The sequence below is a fragment of the Pholcus phalangioides genome, unplaced genomic scaffold, assembly GCF_987345545.1.
Source record: "Pholcus phalangioides strain wild (caught in Gottingen) unplaced genomic scaffold, Ppha-v1.0 ptg000011l_1, whole genome shotgun sequence".
Taxonomy (NCBI): domain Eukaryota; kingdom Metazoa; phylum Arthropoda; class Arachnida; order Araneae; family Pholcidae; genus Pholcus; species Pholcus phalangioides.
Window position 1 is genome coordinate 44,454,043 of NW_028301604.1, and position 21,685 is coordinate 44,475,727.

Sequence of the window (21,685 nt, forward strand, 5' to 3'; positions counted from 1 at the left end):
GACCGGTCAACAATGTGATAACATGCTTATATTTATTTCCACTTCCAACTGTTTTTTTTTTAATTCTTACTATAACCGATAAAATTAAAAAAAAAAAAGCCACACACGAGTGCCCTTGCCTTATTTATTTTTTAGAGCATTGCTCAACGAAGTGATGAACAATGATATAAAAAAAAAAAAAAAAAAAAAAAAAAAAAAAAAAAAAAAAAAAAAAAAAAAAAAAAAAAAACTTTACGTCAGGTTGCACTACACGTACACGCACATTCCCGCATGTACCGATTCGTTGGGGGGTTCCGCGGGGGGGGGGGGGGGTGTAGCAGTAGTAGGTAGGGGGCTCGGGGATCCATGATGCAGCCACCTCGTTGGGCAATTTGCCTGTTGTGGCGTTGTATTTGTATTTGTATTTGTATTTGTATAAAAATGTACATATTTGCATAAGCACTGGTACTATCGGAAAATTATCAACTGAGCAATGAAATGTTGCAGAGATTGAATACATGCGTGGATTTAGGTATTGCAAATGAGCCGCATTCTCGATTTCACTGAACATTAGCATGGCATAGTTTGCGCAAAGCTAATAGAATTCCATACATGTTATGTACACCTTACCACAAATGTGATGCGCATACGTTCCCATATGCTTTCTCTGCGTATGTTCGCCCAACTCTGGTTCACAAGTATGGGCTGATCCAGGCATAGTCCGGGGGGTATAATGTCTTCATGGGGCCTACATGATAAAATTCTGGCACACAATAATTTTCGAAAGTATGTAAATATGTAAGCTGTTACTTCCATCGAAATATTGAACCCCCCCCCCCTTCCCGAAAATCACTTTGCACGCGGGAGGGTGTGGGTTGGCGCGATCTTGGCATCACTGCCCAGCATATAACCTTCGCAAGAGGGAAGCTCGCTGGACTCTAGAGACATGACACTCTTGACAGACACTATGACAGTCTTTGTTTATAAAATTTTCGCTTTCACTATAAATTTTTTCAAAAAGAAAATAGTTTGTATACTTTGAAATGGTTTAGTCTGCTGGGTGAGGTTAGGGGCCCAGGCAAAGGCCAAGAAACAAGAAGTGAGAATAAAACATGGTCCAAAGAGGGTTACAGGGGGTAGGGTAAAGGAGTTAAGAAACACTGGTATCAATTATGCTCTGCGTAAATAAACATTATACTGTATTTGGTTTTCTGATGTAGGGTTTCCAATCACATCGGATAATTGAGGTTCTGCCGTATCGTACTTGAGTAGTTATAAAGAGGTGAAGATAAACAAATGAAAAATAAAATTAAAAAATTTCGCTTATACTGTAAAAAATTAAAATCACTGGAAAGCCAGGATGTCACAATTCGGGGGGGGGGGTCCTGTTTATCTCTATGCATTCAGTGTTTCGCAGTCAATGAGTTTTAATACGATGTAATTTTTTCATGCAAAAATAAAAGTGAATGCCAGTACATATCCTACAATCAAGCGATAAGAATTTCTATAATAAGATAAAGACGTGCCTTTTAGGTGGGGCATTTCTTGCTGAAGAGCAGCCTTTTTTATACTTTCTGAACATTCCTCTTCGTTTACAAAAGGATTAAGGCTTCTTTGAACTGACTATTCAAGAGCTCCTTGTCAAACGTCTATCTGCTAAGTTAATTGAAAACTGTCCCCTCCCGCCGAAGAGGCAGAAGCCATTTTGTCGTTTTCAACGCCCAGCGCTGTTGCGAGTACAATGGTCATTTTGTGGAGAAAGGAGAGGGGCGTATGCTAAGCCAGCTTAGTGATTCTTTATGGGGGGAAAGCAAGGCAGCATATTTACGGCCTGGGGGTCTATTACGCTCACGTCGTTATACAGCGAGGTCGTTAGTGACGTCACGCCCTTAACGCAAATTCTCAACGAGCCTCATAACGCAAATCTCAGCGACCATCGTCAAAAACTTGATTTTTCTCAGCAACCAGCGGTATGTCGTTATCTATTTTACGAAAAACTCCCTGGTCCGAGAGTTGCGTTAGCTCCGAAAGGGATGGACCAATCGGATAATTTTCTCCGCTGCTGATAATCATCATCACTATCAACGAGTGCTGCAGCACGTGCGTTATTATTATTTTATTTATTTGTACGCGTTAGTGTGTGTTGGTTGTCCCTAATTTTCTAAGCTGCATTTTTTTTAATTCATCCGGATTTTTTTTATTTTCATCAAATATTTGAGAAAAAGGTAGGCTATGACGCACATGATACTGGCGCGGGGAAATTTTCTAAATTATTACGTTTAAAAAATGATTTTCTATTGAAGTTCAATGATGTTATGAATTTCCAAAACGACTATCAAAAATATATCTTACCATGTTTTTAACACATTTATCTACCGTCTTGATATTAAGTCAAAATCAAGAACAAGTAACCTTTTATTTACATCATTAATTAGAAAATTGGTTTTCTTGTTTCACACATGAAAATGAAGTACCACCAAATTTACACTGTTGTTGACATCTTTTTTATACTCCGATCAGAAAATGCACTCAAGGATTAGAAAAAATTTATTTGTTGATTAATAAAATTTACTTTGATTTTTTATAGTGTACAGAGTATAGTGTGTGTGTAATGGTGTTTACTGCATTACGCTTCTGTGTACTGCACAGAAAGTAGCAACACTTAATTCATATTACAAAATATCAATGTTATTAAACGAATTAAGAAGGGGAAAATCTGGAGACGTTTAAATATATATTGACGTCGATTTTGAACGAGATGTAAAAAAAATATTGAGCAAATTTCAAAATGTCTTGAAAACATCGCGATAGAGAGATTTACCAGTTAAATAATATTCTTATATTGAGATGAGTTTAAGATTAGAATAAAGACATTTCCATACAAGATTAAAAATAATAATAACGTTGTGTAGAGTGATTTATCTTTGTACCGAGTATAATAATTTATAACGATTTACCACTATGAATAATTTTTTCCAATCAGTATGTGTACAGATAACATTTTAAACGATAATGCTGTCTCTAAATCATGTTACTAAATTAAGTAATGTAATTCAGAGAATTATTATTCATTATAATGAACAACTTGATAAATTAATAATGAATGAATAATTTCCAATTCTAACTAATTTGTCTCCGTTGCTCTCACCATCGAAAAATGTACGCGCGAGCGGCCATGTTTATTTCCGTAACGCGAACATAACGAGTGGTCTCCGGTTCTCGTTAGTTAACGTTTCACGTAGCGATGTCTATAGCGAAAATCGCTAGTAACGATGTGAGAAAAATCAACCTTTAGCGATGGTGACGTAAATCTATCCCACAATGCACCGCAAACCCCAAACATGTTTGAAACGCGGGCATAACGACATGAGCGTAATAGACCCCCAGGACCATTTGGAAGTCGAAAAGTTCACACGTAAAAATACGGCCTAGACCGTTTGGAAGGCATCAACTTCACACGTACATATACGGGCAGGACCGTCAGTCGGTTAATACTTTTTTTATGGTGTGTTGTATTTTTTATGTACATACACTGTAGAGCCAAAAAAACTGGTACACCTGCCTAATATCGTGTAGGGCCTCCGCGAGCAGCAAGTGCCGCAACACGACGTGGCATGGACTCGACTAATGTCTGAAGTAGTGCTGGAGATAATTGACACCATAGTAGAGGCATTTTGAGCGTTCTGCCCCACCGCAGCCATCCCCCAAAGAGCAGCCGGAGCACCCGCACCCGAGCAACCCTAGCGTAGCTGTAATGATAAGAGATTTTTTCAGTCTATGACGTCATCCTGAAGGGGTTGCGTTATCAAACTAGATATTTAAATTTTTACTAGGGATTGTTCTTAAATTATCGTTTCTACTTTATTTCAACCATCTCGTTAGGGATTTTTCACAAATTATCGTTCTTTAACTTAATTTTTTTTCCGTCGTTATTCTAAGAGGGCAAAATTATTTTGAAATAAAAATTTCCCAAAATTATCGTTTTTATTTTTAGCCACTGCTAGTCGTGTGGTGTCGTTCTTGAATTAAACTTTTTCATGTCACACTAAAAAGTTTTCCCCAAGTCTCAGCGATGATTTCATAACACTCCGTGATAGGATTTAGAAAGATCTTTCTTTTAAATTAACGTTTTCATAACTAACTTTTTTTCAAAGAGGTTTGATGAGGGCTTAAATTATTTTGAAATAAAAAATTATCGGTTTTTTAGCCACTACGATGCAAGTCGTTCCTAAATTAAATTTTTATGTCACATTTTCTAAGGTTCCAAGTTGTTATTCTATAAAAAGGTTCTTCATTAAATCATCGTTTTTTGGAATTTCTTTTTTCTATCTTAAGTGATGAGATTTTTTTTCAAAGAGGGCGTCATTCCAAAATTATCGTTTGGAAATTTGGAAGTGTTTTTATCCCCATGTTCAAATCTGACTTTCAACCAAGTAATGCGATTTTTCCACAAGAGGGGACTCGTTCATAAACCAGCTAGTAAAAATGCATGTAACAAGACTTTATATCTTACGCAAAAAAATATTTGAATAGCAATAATCACCACTTTATTTTTGTATACGTCTTTCCAAATTATCGTTTTCACCAATACCACGACGTCACAACACTCCGTGATGGGATTTTTTTCAAAGAGGGATTGTATCGTTCGGAAAATTTTTTTGTGAAATTTGTCACAACTCTGACCTCACATCACTCCCTAAGGTTCTACCTTTTTTATTCAGATCGTTATTCTAAAATATATATCTACTCTATAATATAAAATCACAAACTCGAAAAAGGCCCGTTTCTAAGCAACCGAAATTAGTGACGATTTTATGTTACGGAAATGGGTGACGGAAATCTGTTACGTTTTTGCGTTACGGAAGTCGCAATTTAACTCCTGAGGACATCGGGAACCGTTTAACCTGTAGGGATGAAGTTTTGTGTATGTACCCAGAGGTATGTATACATCACCAGTGCTCCCAACACACAGGGTCCGGGTACCCAGGGTGGGGCATTGCACAGATCTCTTTATGGGGAAATTGACAGGTTTCATTTTGAGTCGAGGATGAATACTTGCTTCTCATTGCGCATTGTGCTGCATTGCTTATTGTGGCACTGCAAAAATAATGGTGCATTACTGATTGCGGTGCATTGCATATTGTAGTGCATCGCGTGCTGTATTGCTCATTGTAATGTCGCGTTTAATGCGTATTGTGGTGCATTGCGTACTATAGTGCTTTTTATAGTGCTTCGCTTATTGCGATGCATCTCATACTATGCTGCATTGCTTATATGTGGTGTACAATATTACTGATTACACACATTACTACATTACTGATTGTGATGCTTTACGTGTTGTAGTGCACTGAGTGTTGCATTGCTTATTGTAATGCAATGCTTATTGTAATGCAATGCTTATGGATTATTGTGGCTCATTGCGTATTATGCTTTGTTTAGTGCGATGCATCGCATATTATGCGGTATTTCGGTGCATGAGGTATTGTGGTGCACTGTAAATATTGGCCAATTGCGCATTGTTATGCATTACGTATTTTATTGAATCACGTGCCATATTGCTATTCTAATGTAATACTTATGGTGTATTGTGGTTCATTGCGTATTGTGGTGCACTGCATATTGTGGTGCATTGCTTAATGTGCTGTATTGCCTACGGTGGTGGTGTATTTGTTATTGTGCTGTATTGCCGATTGGGGTAAATTACGCATTGTGTTGTTTTGCTTATTGTGGTGTATTATTACGTATTGTGCATTGAATATAGTGGTGCATTGCTTATTGCGGGGCTTTGAATATGGTGGTGCACTAATTATTGTGCTGTATTGCCTGTGGTGGCGCATTGCTTATTGTGCTGTATTGCCGATGGGGGTGCAATAAGCACTGTCCTGTATTGCCGATGGAGGTGCATTATGTACGTAATGGTGGTACATTGCTATTTTTGGTGCATCGCGTATTATAATGCACCGCGTGCTGTATTGCTTATTCTAATGCATTGCTTATTATGGTGCTTTGCTTATGTGATGCATCACGTATTGTACTGTATTGTGCATATAGTTATATGTATTGTGCTGCATTGCTGATTGTGGTGCATTGCTGGTTGTGGTCCGTTGCTAATTGTTATGCATTATAGTGTATCGCTTGCTTATTGTGTTTCAGTGGTTATAGCGTATTGTGGTGCTTATTGCGATGTATAGTGCTTTATTGCGTATTGAGCTGTATTGCTTATTATGGTGTGTATTGCGTATTGTTATGCATTACGTGATGTAGTGCATCGCGTATTGTTATGCATTACGTGATGTAGTGCATCGCGTATTGTTATGCATTACGTGATGTAGTGCATCGCGTATTGTTATGCATTACGTGATGTAGTGCATCGCGTATTGTTATGCATTACGTGATGTAGTGCATCGCGTATTGTTATGCATTACGTGATGTAGTGCATCGCGTATTGTTATGCATTACGTGATGTAGTGCATCGCGTACTGTATTGTTTATTATAATGCAGTACGTATTGCGTATTGTTGTGTATTGCGTTTTGTGCTACATTGTGTGTTGTACGTACATCGTGTGCAGTATTGCTTATTATATTGTCGTGCCTACTGGTTATTGTGTGGTGCACTGCAATATGGCGTATGTGGTGCATTGCGTATTGTTATGCATCAATGCAGCATGCGCATTGTATGGTACATTACGTATTGTGGTGCACCGCTGATGGTGGTGCATTGCGTATTGTATGCATTGTACATCGTGTTTCGTATTCCTTGTTATAATGCCGTGTCTACTGCTTATTGTGCTGTAGGCCTTATTGTAGTGCACTGCAATATAGTGCATTGCTGTGATTGTGGTGCATTGAATATTGTGGTGCATTGCATGCTGTATTGCTTATTATAATGCAGTGCTTATTCCGTATTGTGGTACATTGTGTATTGTGCTGTATTGCTTATTGTAATACATTGCGTATTGTGCTGTTTTGCTTATTGCTGTGCACTGTATTGCTTATTCTAATGCAGTGGGTATTGCTATTATGCTTCGTTCGTTATTGTGGTGCACTGCCCATACAATGCTGATTTTAGTACATCGCATGCTGTATTATAATGCAGTCCGATGCTGTATTGTATATACATATTGTATACACATACATTGTATATAAGTTTTTATAACTAACTTTTTTTCAAAGAGGTTTGATGAGGGCTTAAATTATTTTGAAATGAAAAATTATCGGTTTTTTTAGCCACTAGGTGTCGCATTGTCCTGCTGAAATTGTCCAAGTCCGTCGGAATGCACAATGGACATGAATGGGTGCAGGTGATCTGACAGGATGCTTACGTACTTGTCACCTGACAGAGTCGTATCTAAACGTATCAGAGGTCCCATATCACGCCAACCGCACACGCCGCATACCATCACAGAGCCTCCACCAGATTGAACAGTCCCCTGTTGACATGTAGGGTCCATGGATTCATGAGGTTGTCTCCATACCCGTACATGTCCATCAACTCAAAGCAATTGGAACCGAGACTAGTCAGACCAGGCAACGTGTTTCCAGTCCTGAACAGTCCAATGTCGGTGTTGTCGGGCCCAGGCGAGGCGTGAAGCTTTGTGTCGTGCAGTCATCAAGGGTACACGAGTGGGCCTTCGGCTCCGAAAGCCCATATCGATGATGTTTCGTTGAATGGTTCGCACGCTGACACTTGTTGATGGCCCAGCATTGAAATATGCAGCAATTTGCGGAAGGGTTGCACGTCTGTCACGTTTAATGATTCTCGTCAGTCGTCATTGGTCCCGTTCTTGCATGATCTTTTTCCGGCCGCAGCGATGTCGTAGATTTCATTTTTTACAGGATTCCCGATATTCACGGCACACTCGTGAAATGGTCGTACGTGAAAATCCAAATTTCATCGCTACCTCGGAGATGCTATGCCCCATCTTTCGTGCGCCGACACCACGTTCAAACTCACTTAAATCTCGATAACCTGCCATTGTAGCAGCAGTAACCGATCTAACAACTATGCCAGACAATTGTTGTGTTATATAGGCGTTAACGAGCTCAGCGTCGTACTCTGATTGGTTCCATATCTCTTTATTCGCATACGCATGCCTGTACCAGTTTTTTTGGCTCTTTACTTTATCACTATAATTACAACTATAAATAAGAATATTCACCTCACATATGTCATGGTTTTTTTACTTTCTTGATAAAGTGATCCTCAAATATGTTCAAGAGATCTTGTATGATATGTCCAGGGAATTTTTTAATGTTAATAAACATCCATGCCCGAATCGGGGTTCGAACCAATACTTCCACAGTAAAACGCTAGCTCCAGAAATACTCCACTGCAAGACGGCAAATACTAAACGTTCATTTAATCGTTTGCCCCTTCAAACGTTTTATTTCGTTATTTTAAATGTACTTCGTGGAATCCATTTTTGTCCACTGCAATTCTCTCAGAGTAATGCTTTGTTTCCTGCCATTGTTGTTTTTTAAGGGATTTCTGCAAAAGTTTTCAACTTTGCTTACATTCGGCGTCATTTATGGCGATGATTGGCGATGTTCCGTATTTTACCCGTATTTGAAATCCTGAGTTCCGGTACTTTTCTCGAAGAAATTTGGTTAGCCTAAATGTGCAATAAAACTTAGTGACACGGTTTTTACAATCTACCAAAATTACGAGAATTCTTTGGATAGCAATTTACTTCAGCTTTGGGAGCTTAGGTCAGTGGTGAAATAATTGACGTTATGTGTCTCATCAGGCCCGTAGCCAGAAATTTCATTCGAAGGGGGGATCACTTTCATTTCGTGGGGAAGGACCAAAGTGATAGAAAACTGGTTCCAAAATTTTTTACGTCGCGGGGCATTTTTCAGAATTGTTATCATTGAGCACTAATTTTGACAACATTTACACTTTGGTGCCATGTATAAAATACAGTAATTGTGATGAATCTGATGATTATGCATAATCGCCGGTTATTATGCACAATAATTTCATCCGTTTTTATCGGTGATTATGCATACTAACCGATATAAATCCGGCGATTATGCGCAATTACCGATTTATGCCGTTTTGTTTACAGTAACACATAAAAGGTATTCTACGAAAAGCGTCCGAAAGAGGTAAAATGTTGTTGTCCGTATCCGATTTGAAATTCCAACAGGAAATAATTACCCGCTTAAATTCAGTTGTGATTTTTTTTGACGAATTAATTTTAATTTGATGAAAATGTAACATTTTATATCGTCCATCCACAGATCCCTTGTCAGGAAAGCCAAAGAAAAACTTTACAGAAAAAAATCAAGAAAAATTATATTAAATTGTAATCGTATAAATTGAATATTTTATACCGCCGTTAAAACGGTACAGATCCCTTCCTCCCGATGGCCAGAGATTAACGTTTCCGGGAAAAATCGAAGAAAACTGTGTAACTTAACTTCAACACAAACGCTTTACGCTTTTCTGACCCTCTGAGTGGAATGCCGCCATAGGTCCTATCGTAAACATTGTTTGTCTTGATGAGTATATTTATTATCACTCTCTTAATTTTTTCTAAACACTTTCCGTGCTTGGGCTATGGTTCACTATTGGATTTAAGATAATCAACATGAACTCTGCAAGTGACTGGCCGAAATGCTTTCGTTGTAATGAACCGATTAAAAACGAGGATGATAAGTTAGCATGTTGTAATTGTGAGGAATGCTTTCATTTTTTCTGTGCCGGATATAGTGAAAAGGGTTTCCGTAGGTTTGCTAAAACACGTAGAGACAACTGGATGTGTTTTAAATGTGTTTCACTTCGACAGAATGCGAACTCATTGATAACTCCTTCGACTCCAGAACCTGAGACGAATGAACAAACTACTGGGAATTTGTCAGAAACTGCAGGTACTCCCAATGTGACAGCTGATAACAGCCTAGATCTACAATACTGCAATATCAATATCCCGGACTCAGTAAGCGAAATTGTTGGCTCTCTATCACCTGAATCGGCAAAAATTGTTTCGTGTATATCCACTATCTTCGAGAATCATGTAAAATCAATCACGAGCCTATTGTCGCAGACAATAACAGCACAATCACAAGAATTGGTCTTACTGAGGTAAATGGTGGAGCAACAACAATCTGATCTAATCAAATATCAAGATAAGCAATCATTTTTAGAGACTGAGAACGCCACAATGAGATCACATATCCGCCATCTCCAGGTAGACATCGCTGATCTGCAACAATATTCACGGCGAACTAACATTGAGATTCTTGGCCTCCCTGAATCAGAGAATGAGGACATACAAAGCATCAAATCCACAATTTTAACGAAACTGGATCATCTTGATTTAGAGCCTGATATCAATACCATCCACCGTGTTCCAATGACAAGAAAGGATAAAATCAAACCCATTATCGTACAATTCAAATCAAAGGAAAAACGTGATATATTATTTAACGCCACACGCAAACTGAAATTGTGTGCATCACAACTTAATGAACACCTCAGACCCAGCAATGTTTATTTTAATGAGCATCTTGCACCTTATACGAAACAGGTACTGTATTTTGCTAAAAAATTCAAAACGGAAAATGATTTCAAATTTTGCTGGTCACGAAATGGAAAAATATACTTGAGAAAATCGAAGGACACCGGAGTGTACAAAATCAATCATATTGATGATTTAAATCACATTATTATTTAGCATGTATGAACTCCAACTGAAATGTGCACTCTGGGGTCTTCCCGATTTTATTTACCTTCTATTAAAAAAATAATTTGGAAAATTAATATGCAAATTTCTAAAATATACCCAATCGTTTACAATTGTTTGCTAGTATATTATGTGAATATTACAGTATCTAACTTAAAATTCATTAAATTTCCAATTAAAATTGTACACTTGTGCTACGTTTTTCTGCATGATAACATTTTAATTTTTAAATTGGGTGTAGAAATTGATGTTTCCTCCGGGGTGCTGGTAGTTATTATATATAAAACTACATTTTCTTGGAATATCTAGCATAAAATTCTCTGATCTTGGCACTCTGGAGGAGTTCATTAATTTTCTTCATACCCAAAATATGCATGATTATGATAAATTTTATGATATTAACATTGTTCACTTCAACATTCGTAGCATAAGAGCAAATTTTGATAAGCTGATGATCCTATTGAATGAATCTATGGATTATATTGATATTCTTGTATTGTCTGAGGTTTGGGTTTTTGAGGATGAGGTTGATCACTATAGATTGCCAAATTATAATTTATTTACGAGATGCAGAGATTATAATAGTTCAGGCGGAATTTTCGTTTATACAAAAAAATCCCTTCAGTTTTTCGAACTTGATTCTATAGTAATGCAAACAGGTGAATTGATAGTTATTCAAGAGCCTACATTAAAATTTACCATCTTCAGCTTGTACAGATCACATTCATTCCCGCAAACTCAAAGGTATTTAAGAACTTGATTCACTTTTTAAAAATATCATATATAGAGATGTTTTACTAATTGGTGATATAAATATTGACATCCTTAAAGCTGATTCTGGTACCCACTCAGATTATCAGGACATGCTATTCAGTCATGGATTTACCCCTTTAATTTTCAAAATAACAAGACCTCTCTCTAACTCCTGTATTGATCATATTTTTATTCGTAACTCATTTAGAATCAAGGAAATTTCTTCATCTATATTTACTACAGATTTGACCGATCATTATCCAATTTCATGTAAACTCAAGTTTTTATTGATTAATCCAAGAACTGATGATACTGACAGGAAACGCTTTAAAAAAATTGACTTATCTGGAATCGCAACCTATCTTCAACATTATAACTTTGTTTTTACAAACGAAAATCCAGGATTGGTTTTTGATGAATTCATGGTTAAACTTGAAACCATAATTAACAATCATACATCATACTTACAGATCAAACCGAAAAATTAAAAAAAATAAACCTTGGATTACCTCTGACATAGTTGACTTAACCAAGATTAAACAAAAACTTTTTTTGAAAACAAAAAAATACCCATTTGACATAATAGTCAAGAATGCTTACAAAAACGTCGCAACATATCTCAAAAAACAAATTAGAGCGACAAAAAAAAATTATTACTTTACTCTACTTGTTTTTCGAATTGCTCTACATCATCCGAACGTTGGAAACTAATTAACAAAATACTTGGATATGATAAAAAAAACTACACTCTGCCTTCGGAAACTAATTTGCATGTACTGACTAATGATTTTAATAACCATTTCATAAATATTACACAACAAACCCACGAATACGGAAATTTTGAGCAGTATATTCCTCGCAGTGACAAATCAATTTTTCTGGCCCCCACAGATCGAACTGAAGTCTACAAAATAGCAAAATCTCTTAAAGACACTGCATCTTGTTATGATACCTTGACTACTAAAATTCTAAAGAGCTTTCCTGAATGCATGTATCAATTATTGGCTGACCTAATTAATAATTGCATTGAAAGGGGTGAATTTCCTGAATCACTCAAATCAGCCATAGTTATTCCTATTGTTAAAAATGGTAATCAGAATAACCTCAGCAACTATAGGCCCATCTCAATATTGTCACCTACCTCGAAAATAATTGAAACACTTATTAAAACAAGGATTTATTCTTTTTTAAATAACAATAATTTCTTCTCCAATAATCAACATGGTTTCCTACCAAATAGAAATACTGAATCTGCTCTTTTAAACTTTTCTGAATATGTCTACAAGAATATTGACCAATCTAGAAAAACAATAGGTATCTTTCTAGACATAAGAAAAGCATTTGATAGCGTGAATCATGAAATCTTGCTCTCAAAATTGTACTCCTATGGAATTAGAGGAAATACTTTTAATTTTATCCATTCTTATCTCACTAATAGAACACAAAAAGTTAAATGCAATAATTGTTTAAGTAAGGCCATGAAGATAATCAAAGGAGTCCCACAAGGATCTAATTTAGGACCATTATTATTTATAATTTTTATCAATGATCTATGTAATTTAAATATCAATGGTAAAATCATCACGTTTGCAGATGATACTGTAATTTTTTATTCAGGAGATGCCTACCCAACACTTATCAACAATATAAATACCGATTTTCCATGAACCAAATTGTACTAGTAATAATTCATGTGACTGTCAACGTATACAACAAATATCCTCTATAAAATATCTAGGAAATTTATATTGATCAAAATCTAAAATGGATATCTCATTGTAATCATTTAAAATCAAAACTTCGTTTCATTTTATACAAATTCTTCAACCTGAAACCATATGTAAACCGATCTTTCTTGTTAACCTATTATTATTCAATGTTTCATTCACACTTACTTTATGGTCTGCCACTCTGGGGAGGTGATTATGTCACCAATATTGCACCCATTATTTCTTTACAAAAAAAAGTTATTAGAATTTTGGCAAGCAATTACATCACTCCAACAAATGAACTATTTCTTCAATTAAACATCCTTCCTTTAAGACATCCATACTTATAATTAAAAAAAAACAATTCTCTTTACCTCTGAACTCGTCAAGAACATCTAGTAGACACAATTTTATTTACTCAATGCCTTTAGTTCATAAAACTATCCTCAAAAAACATTTTAGCTTTCTCATTCCTAAATTTTTTAATAGTTTTCCAAATGATCTCATACAGTCCCCCTCATTTTCAATTTTCAGAAAAAACCTCAAAAAACACATGCTACAAATTTTCAATATTGAAAATTATTTCTGATTTCATCCACGGAATCTCAATCACTCCCTGTTGTGTGTGTATTACTGTCTTTTCACCTCCAGCTGTCGAATTATTCATTAAAATACCCATGCTGTCAACTCTGCTCTGCCAGTCTAATTCATACATAATCACATGTTGATTTATAGCTTTTTTTTTATGATCACTAAAGCACCCCCCTGTGACCGTTGCATTATTGCATTATTTATATATATTTGTACTTTTTGTATTATATGTGTTTGTGTAATCACATCCCCCCCAACACCCCCCCCCCCTCCTATTTGGATGTTTTTTTCATGATTTTTTGTTTTCAATCTCAAAAATCAGTAAATAGTGACTATTTTACACTGTATGACAATTGAAATGTTATTGAATTAACTTCATTGTAACAACGAGTTTGGGACCTTGGTGTCTCCTTGGTGGTTTTCACTAACCTAATGTATTGTTATTATTCATCTAACATATTAATAAAAATTGAAATTGAATTGAAAAATTGATAAAAGTCATCGTCAACATCGAGGCTCTGGGCTGATGTGGTTGATCCTGTTGCATGCTTGTAGCCATATAGTTGCGAATTCCTGCTACGCCTTTCGCACGTGGTCGTTTTTTCGGAGGATTTACTTGTGGCCTGGCTGGACGATAGGGACGCGGGTAAGACCCATTTCTGCCTCCGCTTTTTGTTGTTAGAGCTGCATGCGATGAGTAATAATCTTAATGATGGTAATAATGTTCACACTAGGTTAGATAATATTAAGAAGTCACCAAAACGAATAAGGCAAATACACGAAAAATACACAAACGCCTAATGCATTTCAAAATGCATTAGGCGTGCAATCTTCCAGGTTAGATAATGTTAGGGACGAATCAGTCGAGGCTGTTATCGATGTTGCTGAGACTCTTAAGAGTATTGACCCCTTCGCTTACAAGAGAATTGGCAAGAAATTCGGAGGCTCTCTATTTGACGAATCGGCAATAAATATAGTAACCTTGTATCTTAACCTAAACGTACGTTAGAAAAGGGAAGGAAAAGAAACAAAAATAAAAGAGTAAGATAGTATAAAAGATAAGGTGATAAAGGAAAATTTAGGTTTACCTAACACCGCATCGCACCCTCTATGGTTCACGGATAGCGTGCGGAACCTTTATCTTGAAAAGAAAAGAGCATTCAGAGAGTATAAAAGCGGACGAGGTGACCTATCATTGTTTACTGATAAAAGAAGACTGTTGAAGATAGCGATAAGGGATAGTAAAAAGGAAATTGAATCTAGAGGTTGGCAGATAACATTGGCTCTGACCCAAAATCATTTCTTCGATATGTCAATAACGGATATAAGGGGACGGTTCCCCCGCTCTCGATACGAGGCTCTAGGTTAACGAGCAATGTAGCCATGTGTAATGCTATCAATGACTTTTTCGCGTTGGTTTTTAATGGAGATAATGATATTCGATATACGGATGTTGCATGGGGTAATAAAACCCTCAACGATATTCAAGTAGAAGACGTAGAGGTCCTAAATTTTCTAAGAAATGTATGTGCAAGCAAAACACCAGGACCAGATGATATCTATCCCAGGGTCCTCAGGGAATATGCTAATGAATTGTTGGGGCCAGTCGCACAGATATTCAGGAAGGAGTAGTGTTGCTGAGGTTATCGTCCCAAGGGATTAGAAACTTGCTAAAGTTGTTCCGATATTTCAGAAGGGTAATAGAGAAGCTGTGTCCAATTATCGTCCAGTGAGTTTGACGAGGTCCCTCTCGAAAATTTTGGAAATTATCATCAAAGGCAGTAAGTGGATAATCAGCATGGGTTCAGGAAGGGGAAGTCATGTGTAACTAACCTCCTTTGCTTCTATGATCACGTGACTAAGGCTTTGGGTAAGAGCAGAAATGTAGATGTTGTTTACCTTGATTTCCAGGAGGCATTCGATCGGGCCAACATGGTAAACTCTTGAAGCATTCACACGAGATTGGAATTGGGGGCAACTTGTTGAATTAGATAGAATCGTGGTTAAGAGATAGGTCGCCACGAGTTATAGTGAACGGGGAATTCTCTGGTTGGACAGGCGTCACAAGTGGAGTTCCTCAAGGAAGTGTCCTTGGCTCCATACTTTTTATCGATAAACTCGATCATGGTATCGATGGGATTACTAGCAAATTCGAAGATGATGTGACGCTAATGGGGATAATCGGGAATCAAAGCGATAGTGAGTTTCTCCAGACCAACTTAAACAGGATTGCAGCATGGGCAAATGAATGGAGCATGACGTTTATCGTTGATAAGTGCATGGCCGCTCATTTTGGTTCGAACAACCCACGGTTCTCTTACGAGTTGAATGGTATCACTATCCCGATGCAACTAGGGTCAACGATTTGGGAATTCTAATTGACGAGCGGCTTAGGTTTTTTGAACATTGTTCAGCGGCGGTCAAAAAAGCGAATAGAATGCTTGGTCTCATTTTCAAGAAGGTCTCTTCGCGTTCTCCTAAAGTCATTCTTCCGCTTTTTCGAGGCTTAGTTCGTCCTGGACTGGAGTATGCTGTAAGGTTTTGGAGACCATACCTACAGAGGGACATAGACTTGGTTGAAGGGGTGCAGAGAATAGCTACGCGTGTCCTTATTGGCACACGGGGCTTGAGTTATGAAGAGAGGCTTCATTTTTTGAATATGTTTACATTGGATGAACGCAGGTGTCGAGGAGGTATGATCGAAGTGTGGGATGGATAGGATGGACCATGAAATTTTATTACACCGCCAATCGACTGCTTTTACAAGGGGACACCAGTATCGATTGGTGAGGGACAATGCAAGGTTATGGTGTCGCAGGGAATTTTTCTCTAATAAGGTTGTTAATAAATGGAATAGCTTACCCCCGGAGGTAGTAAATTGTAACACAATTGACACGTTTAGAAAGAAATACGATAAACATGTTGGGGTAAATCGAGAAACTATCCATACTTAGAATTAGACAACCATAAGCATTCTTTATGGGCATTGTATAATATTTTATCATGTGTATATATTGTTTATAATTTGTGTTAATTGCATTTTTAATTGGGTTGCTGTATTTTGGAAATATATGTCATCCATATTTTTAAGGGCATTTTTTTCTCAGCCACCTCGTTGGGCATTTTGCTTGTTGTGGCGTTGTATTTGTATTTGTTTAAAGTTATATTTCTTTTCACCCTCATCCTACCTGTTCTCTTTCACTCTTATAAGAAAGATACTTCATATATCAGGAAAAAATCACTATCAGGGTACACAAAAAACCAAAAAGGGAAAAAAATTGTAAGGTTGCACCAAAGCTTCGGGATGATCAGTAGGGAAGAAAGCAAACAGAGTGAACATGTTTGAGTTCATTCTACACTGGCGTTGTTACGTCCGTTGATCGTAAAGTGGTTTAGCGCAAACAAATTGTTTTTATCATAATGTGCTTAACGTGGAGAAAAATGCTTGGACATGGGAGTGTATCAAAAAAATTTTGTGGCACTTCCCAAATCCCATTAGGTGAATCCTCCGGGTTATTAAGCGTTGACCTAGCGCACATTTATTTCTAATAAATGTGAAAAATTAGGAATCAAAGTATTTGAAGATCTCTTTAGTGGATATATGACATATATTTTTTAAGGATATTGTAATTTGACTAAGGTGTGTTTCTGGGACCAGAGGGTCTTTGATGTTTAAAGCACCCTCAGGGAATACCGGAAAATGGATAAAGCTGGTAAAAAATTGAATCTCTTGAGGACACCCTCCACGTAAATTTGAAGAGACTGTTTTTTACAGTGTGACAGACAAATTTAGGCGTTGTCGGGAGTGATAAGTGATCCAATCAAGATGATTTCTTCGTAAGTTAAAGTAAAGTTTCAGCTTAAAATTTAAAAGTTAAATTCTGGTCTAGTTTTTTCGAAACAGTTTATACGAACACCCTGTGTGTACATTAGTGCGCCGATCTTGCAACGTACGACCACTTGTGGCGGTTCTAATCCGTTCGTGGGTGCACAAACTTCCTTTGGGTTCCTTTCTTTCCTTTGTGTGCGTTGAAAAAACGATTCCAGGTGGGTCTAGTTCAAATCACCATGCAAATTACTGAACAACCAATTGCAAATGTTTTCATTGCATGATTCGCGCGCTAATGTTTACGCGTCTTTATGTGGTGATGATGCCACATAGTGCTAAACAAACATTCAAGCAAAACTAAACAAACAAGCAAACAAACAATTGATTCAAAAATATTCGAAACAGAAATAAATTTAACAATATTTCAACTTACAGTTAACCCTTTCTCTCCTGATGCTCCATCTTTACCTGGAGGTCCCTGAAAAAATATTTTATCTATTTTTGTAGGATATAAAATTCTTAACCAAAACAAAACTCATAAATTGTTCATTACTATAATTTTGATTGCAAACGATGGATTTAGATGCAATGGTGTTTTGTGACAATGTGTTATACAGTTTAAATTGAAGGTAAACTGTGGCTAGCTAAGGCCCCTTACATACGGAGTGGATGCCTTTTCACACGAGCGCATATTTGCGGGCGTTTCGCCCGCATTTTTAGACTCATTTTGAATTCACCCAGTGAACTCTTTACGTGAATAGCGCGTTTTTTTTATTATTTTTATTATTTAATTATTTTTTAAGTTTCATTTTATTATTTAATTATAAAATTGTGAAGTATGGACAAAAGGAAGGTTCTACCTGTACTAAAAATATTCTTAAAATATTTTAACATAAATTGCTAGCAGGCATTACACATGCTAATGTTTTTCACTAAAATGCTTTTTTATCAAAACTAAGATTTTTGTTAGATAAGGAACATTTTTACAAACATCACCAATTCAAATGTCTTGAAACTCTGTGTGTCTCAACACTCAACACTGGTGTTACATACCGTAAACTGAGGTGACTTTGTGCCAAGGTTCCGACTATGCGCCCTTCACGGATTTTAGGACGCAACCCAAGTAGCACAAAGATATCGATCTATATCGTAAAATTTTAGTTTACAATATTGATCTATATCGGGCCACGATATCGTTCTGGCTAAAAAAGGCATAGTCAGAGATAAATAGATCTATATCGCGAATGTGGTATATGTAAATACTTCAAATTTTAGACGAGAGATGGCGCCCTTTCAAGAGATGGCGAAATTTAAAAAAAAAAAAGAAAGTCTCTACCTTTCCGGGGGGTGGGTTTGAACCCATTACCTTGAACTCTTCCTATCGCTGACTCCGTATCTTACTAACCCACCACAACAGCACTGCTGGAAGCTGCTATTATAACATTAATTCACAAGTAATAGTTTTTACTTGTATTTCCAATCCATTTTCATGTATGCACAAAAATTACAAAAGAAAAAATGTGAGACATATTTATCATCTAGCTAGAGGCAGATAATTGAAAAAAAAAAAAAAATTTATAATTAAGGAAATTATATATAATACAAAAAACCACAAGAAAAGCAAATTAATCTATTTTGTAATACATTAATTATTTATTTAAAATTATTAATTTATACTAATAGAACAAAAAATACAAAATAAAAAAATATGCAAAACAAAAAAAGGTAAAATTCTCAAAGTATGATAAAAAAATAAAAACATCAAAGAAAAAAATAATAATTTTAAGATAAACACACACATGTACAACAAAAACAAGAGCAAATTTTTCTAAAAAAAAAAATTATGTGCAATTATAAAATGGCAATTAAAGTTACGGTGGATAAGTTGTTGCTCCTCCTAAAATACCAACATTTACAATGTAAAACATACACAGTAAGGATTCAATTATAAATGATGAAATGATTTTGATATATCAACATAATTTATCCTATTAAAATCAAAATTTCATAAGAACAATTATTCATTCAAATGCTTTTAATTTCCATTCGAACAAAAATTGTAGAGTCGACTTTAAATTTTCTTCAAATTTTTATTTGAAGGCAATATGTTTAATTAAAGTCACACAATATGTTCATACATCAGCATATTGTGTATCTGATATATACACTGCTCAAAACAATTAGGAGAGCACATGGTTTTAACAAAATTACGCAAAGATGTATACCGATAAGTAACATAAAATGAATCATCCATAATTTAAAGCCTAGCAGGAAACGGAAGAAGAAAACTTCATTGCAAAAAAAGTTCATGACGTCAAAAACCAGAAAAAGGAGATAAGGGCAGAAATCGGGATGTTGCAGAAACGTCTGTTTTACTGCCGTAACTGTGAAATTCGATTGCGCAGTATTTTTTTTTTGAGACAAGGTGACTTGAGGATGTCTCAACAACGTGATTTACCGGAATCCATGGCATGGCGTGTTATAGGCAGACTGGAATCCGGGCAAACACAACGTAGTGTCGCGGACGCTGTTGGAGTCGCCAGAAGTGTTGTTGCAAGGTTGTGGAATCGATTCCAAGAAACAGGAAATGTTAGACGTCGACCAGGGCAAGGTCGGCCACGCGCCACTACAGCAACTGATGACCGGTATATACGGTTAACAGCCCGTCGAAACAGAACAGAGAATGCTACGCAGCTGCAAAGACGGTTGCTCTTGGCAACAGGACGAAGGATGTCCAGCCAAACAGTACGTAATCGGCTTCATGAGGGAGGGTTCTATGCACGTAGGCCAATGGTCTGCATTCCGTTGACCCCACGCCACCGTGCGGCCCGAAGAAGATGGGCTGCTGAACATCGAGATTGGGAGCAACATGATTGGAGCCAAGTGCTGTTTACTGACGAGTCCCGATTCAGTGTGGAGTGTGACACCCGACGTGTTCTGGTATGGAGGGACAGGGGCACTCGAAATAACCCCGCATTCGTTCGTGAAAGGTCACAATACAGACGAGCTGGTTGGATGGTATGGGGTGGAATCAGCATAGGCGGACGTACGGACCTGCATATCATTCGGAATGGCACTTTGACGGCCCGAAATTATGCAGACGAGATACTGTGACCTCATGTCATCCCTTACGCTGGAGCCATTGGAGATTCCTTTGTTTTAAAGGATGATAATGCCCGACCGCATACAGCTCGTCTGGTGGAGAACATGCTTGAAGCTGAAACAATACAGCGTATGGAATGGCCAGCGTGCTCTCCTGACCTAAATCCAATCGAGCATGTTTGGAACATGCTCGGACGACGCATTGCTGCGCGACCAAGGCCGCCTGTTACTGTCCGAGGCTTGCAGATTGCACTTCTTGAGGAGTGGAACAGTATTCTCCAAAGTCTGATCGATAACCTCATCGCATCCATGGCAAACAGGTGTGCAGCAGTCTTAGCTGTTCGAGGAGACCACACGCTCTATTAAAACTCATGCTTCATGTCTAAACAGTACTTTTTTTTATCGTTTACATGTAACCAAATTGTTTCCCTAAATCATCTTTTCATGTTTTTTTCCATATTTTCAAAGAATTAAAGCTTAATTCCAAATTTTTTGACGTCTTTTTTCTGTATTGCGCATTGATACGCGTGTACTATCCATTGTATGCCAATACGTGGCTGTCTCGCACGGTTTTCTTCACTTTTTTGCTTGCTCCCCTAATTGTTTTGAGCAGTGTATATCAGGTCTCTATCCTGAATCTGATATATATATTTGTCAGGTTCATGATATAGATCTATGTATTTAAAACTATATTAAAATCATTTATTGTCCCAAGTTGTTGTCCTTCAAAGTAAAGATTATTCACATGGAATCAAATGAATATTCGAATGAAAAATGAAAGACTCGATCAATTGATATCATAAATAATTTGCACCATATAGGACGAGATCGTTCTATATCATAGTTATGACATCGGATATTCCTCTGAAATTTCGATATATAATGATATGGTCCAGATATTGTGCTATATCGTTGTGCTACTGGGGCAAGCGCTTCTTCGGAGCGTATGAATGAACAATCGGTTTCAAAATTTTTCATACCTATTCAGGAACTGTAGGTGACTCACCGACAGCATTTATTGCATCATCTGCTG

General features: G+C 36.9%; 1 protein-coding gene across 3 annotated transcripts in view; it reads right to left on the reverse strand.

Annotated features, from left to right (window-relative positions):
• LOC149080456 (uncharacterized) overlaps window positions 1–21,685 on the reverse strand; it is a 1,573,269-nt gene that overhangs the window by 1,078,083 nt on the left and 473,501 nt on the right. For all 3 annotated transcript variants that reach the window (XM_089239569.1, XM_089239571.1, XM_089239572.1), the window contains exon 18: window positions 17,984–18,028. In XM_089239569.1, the coding sequence (XP_089095695.1) occupies window positions 17,984–18,028 (45 nt within the window). The remainder of the gene's footprint in view (window positions 1–17,983; window positions 18,029–21,685) is intronic.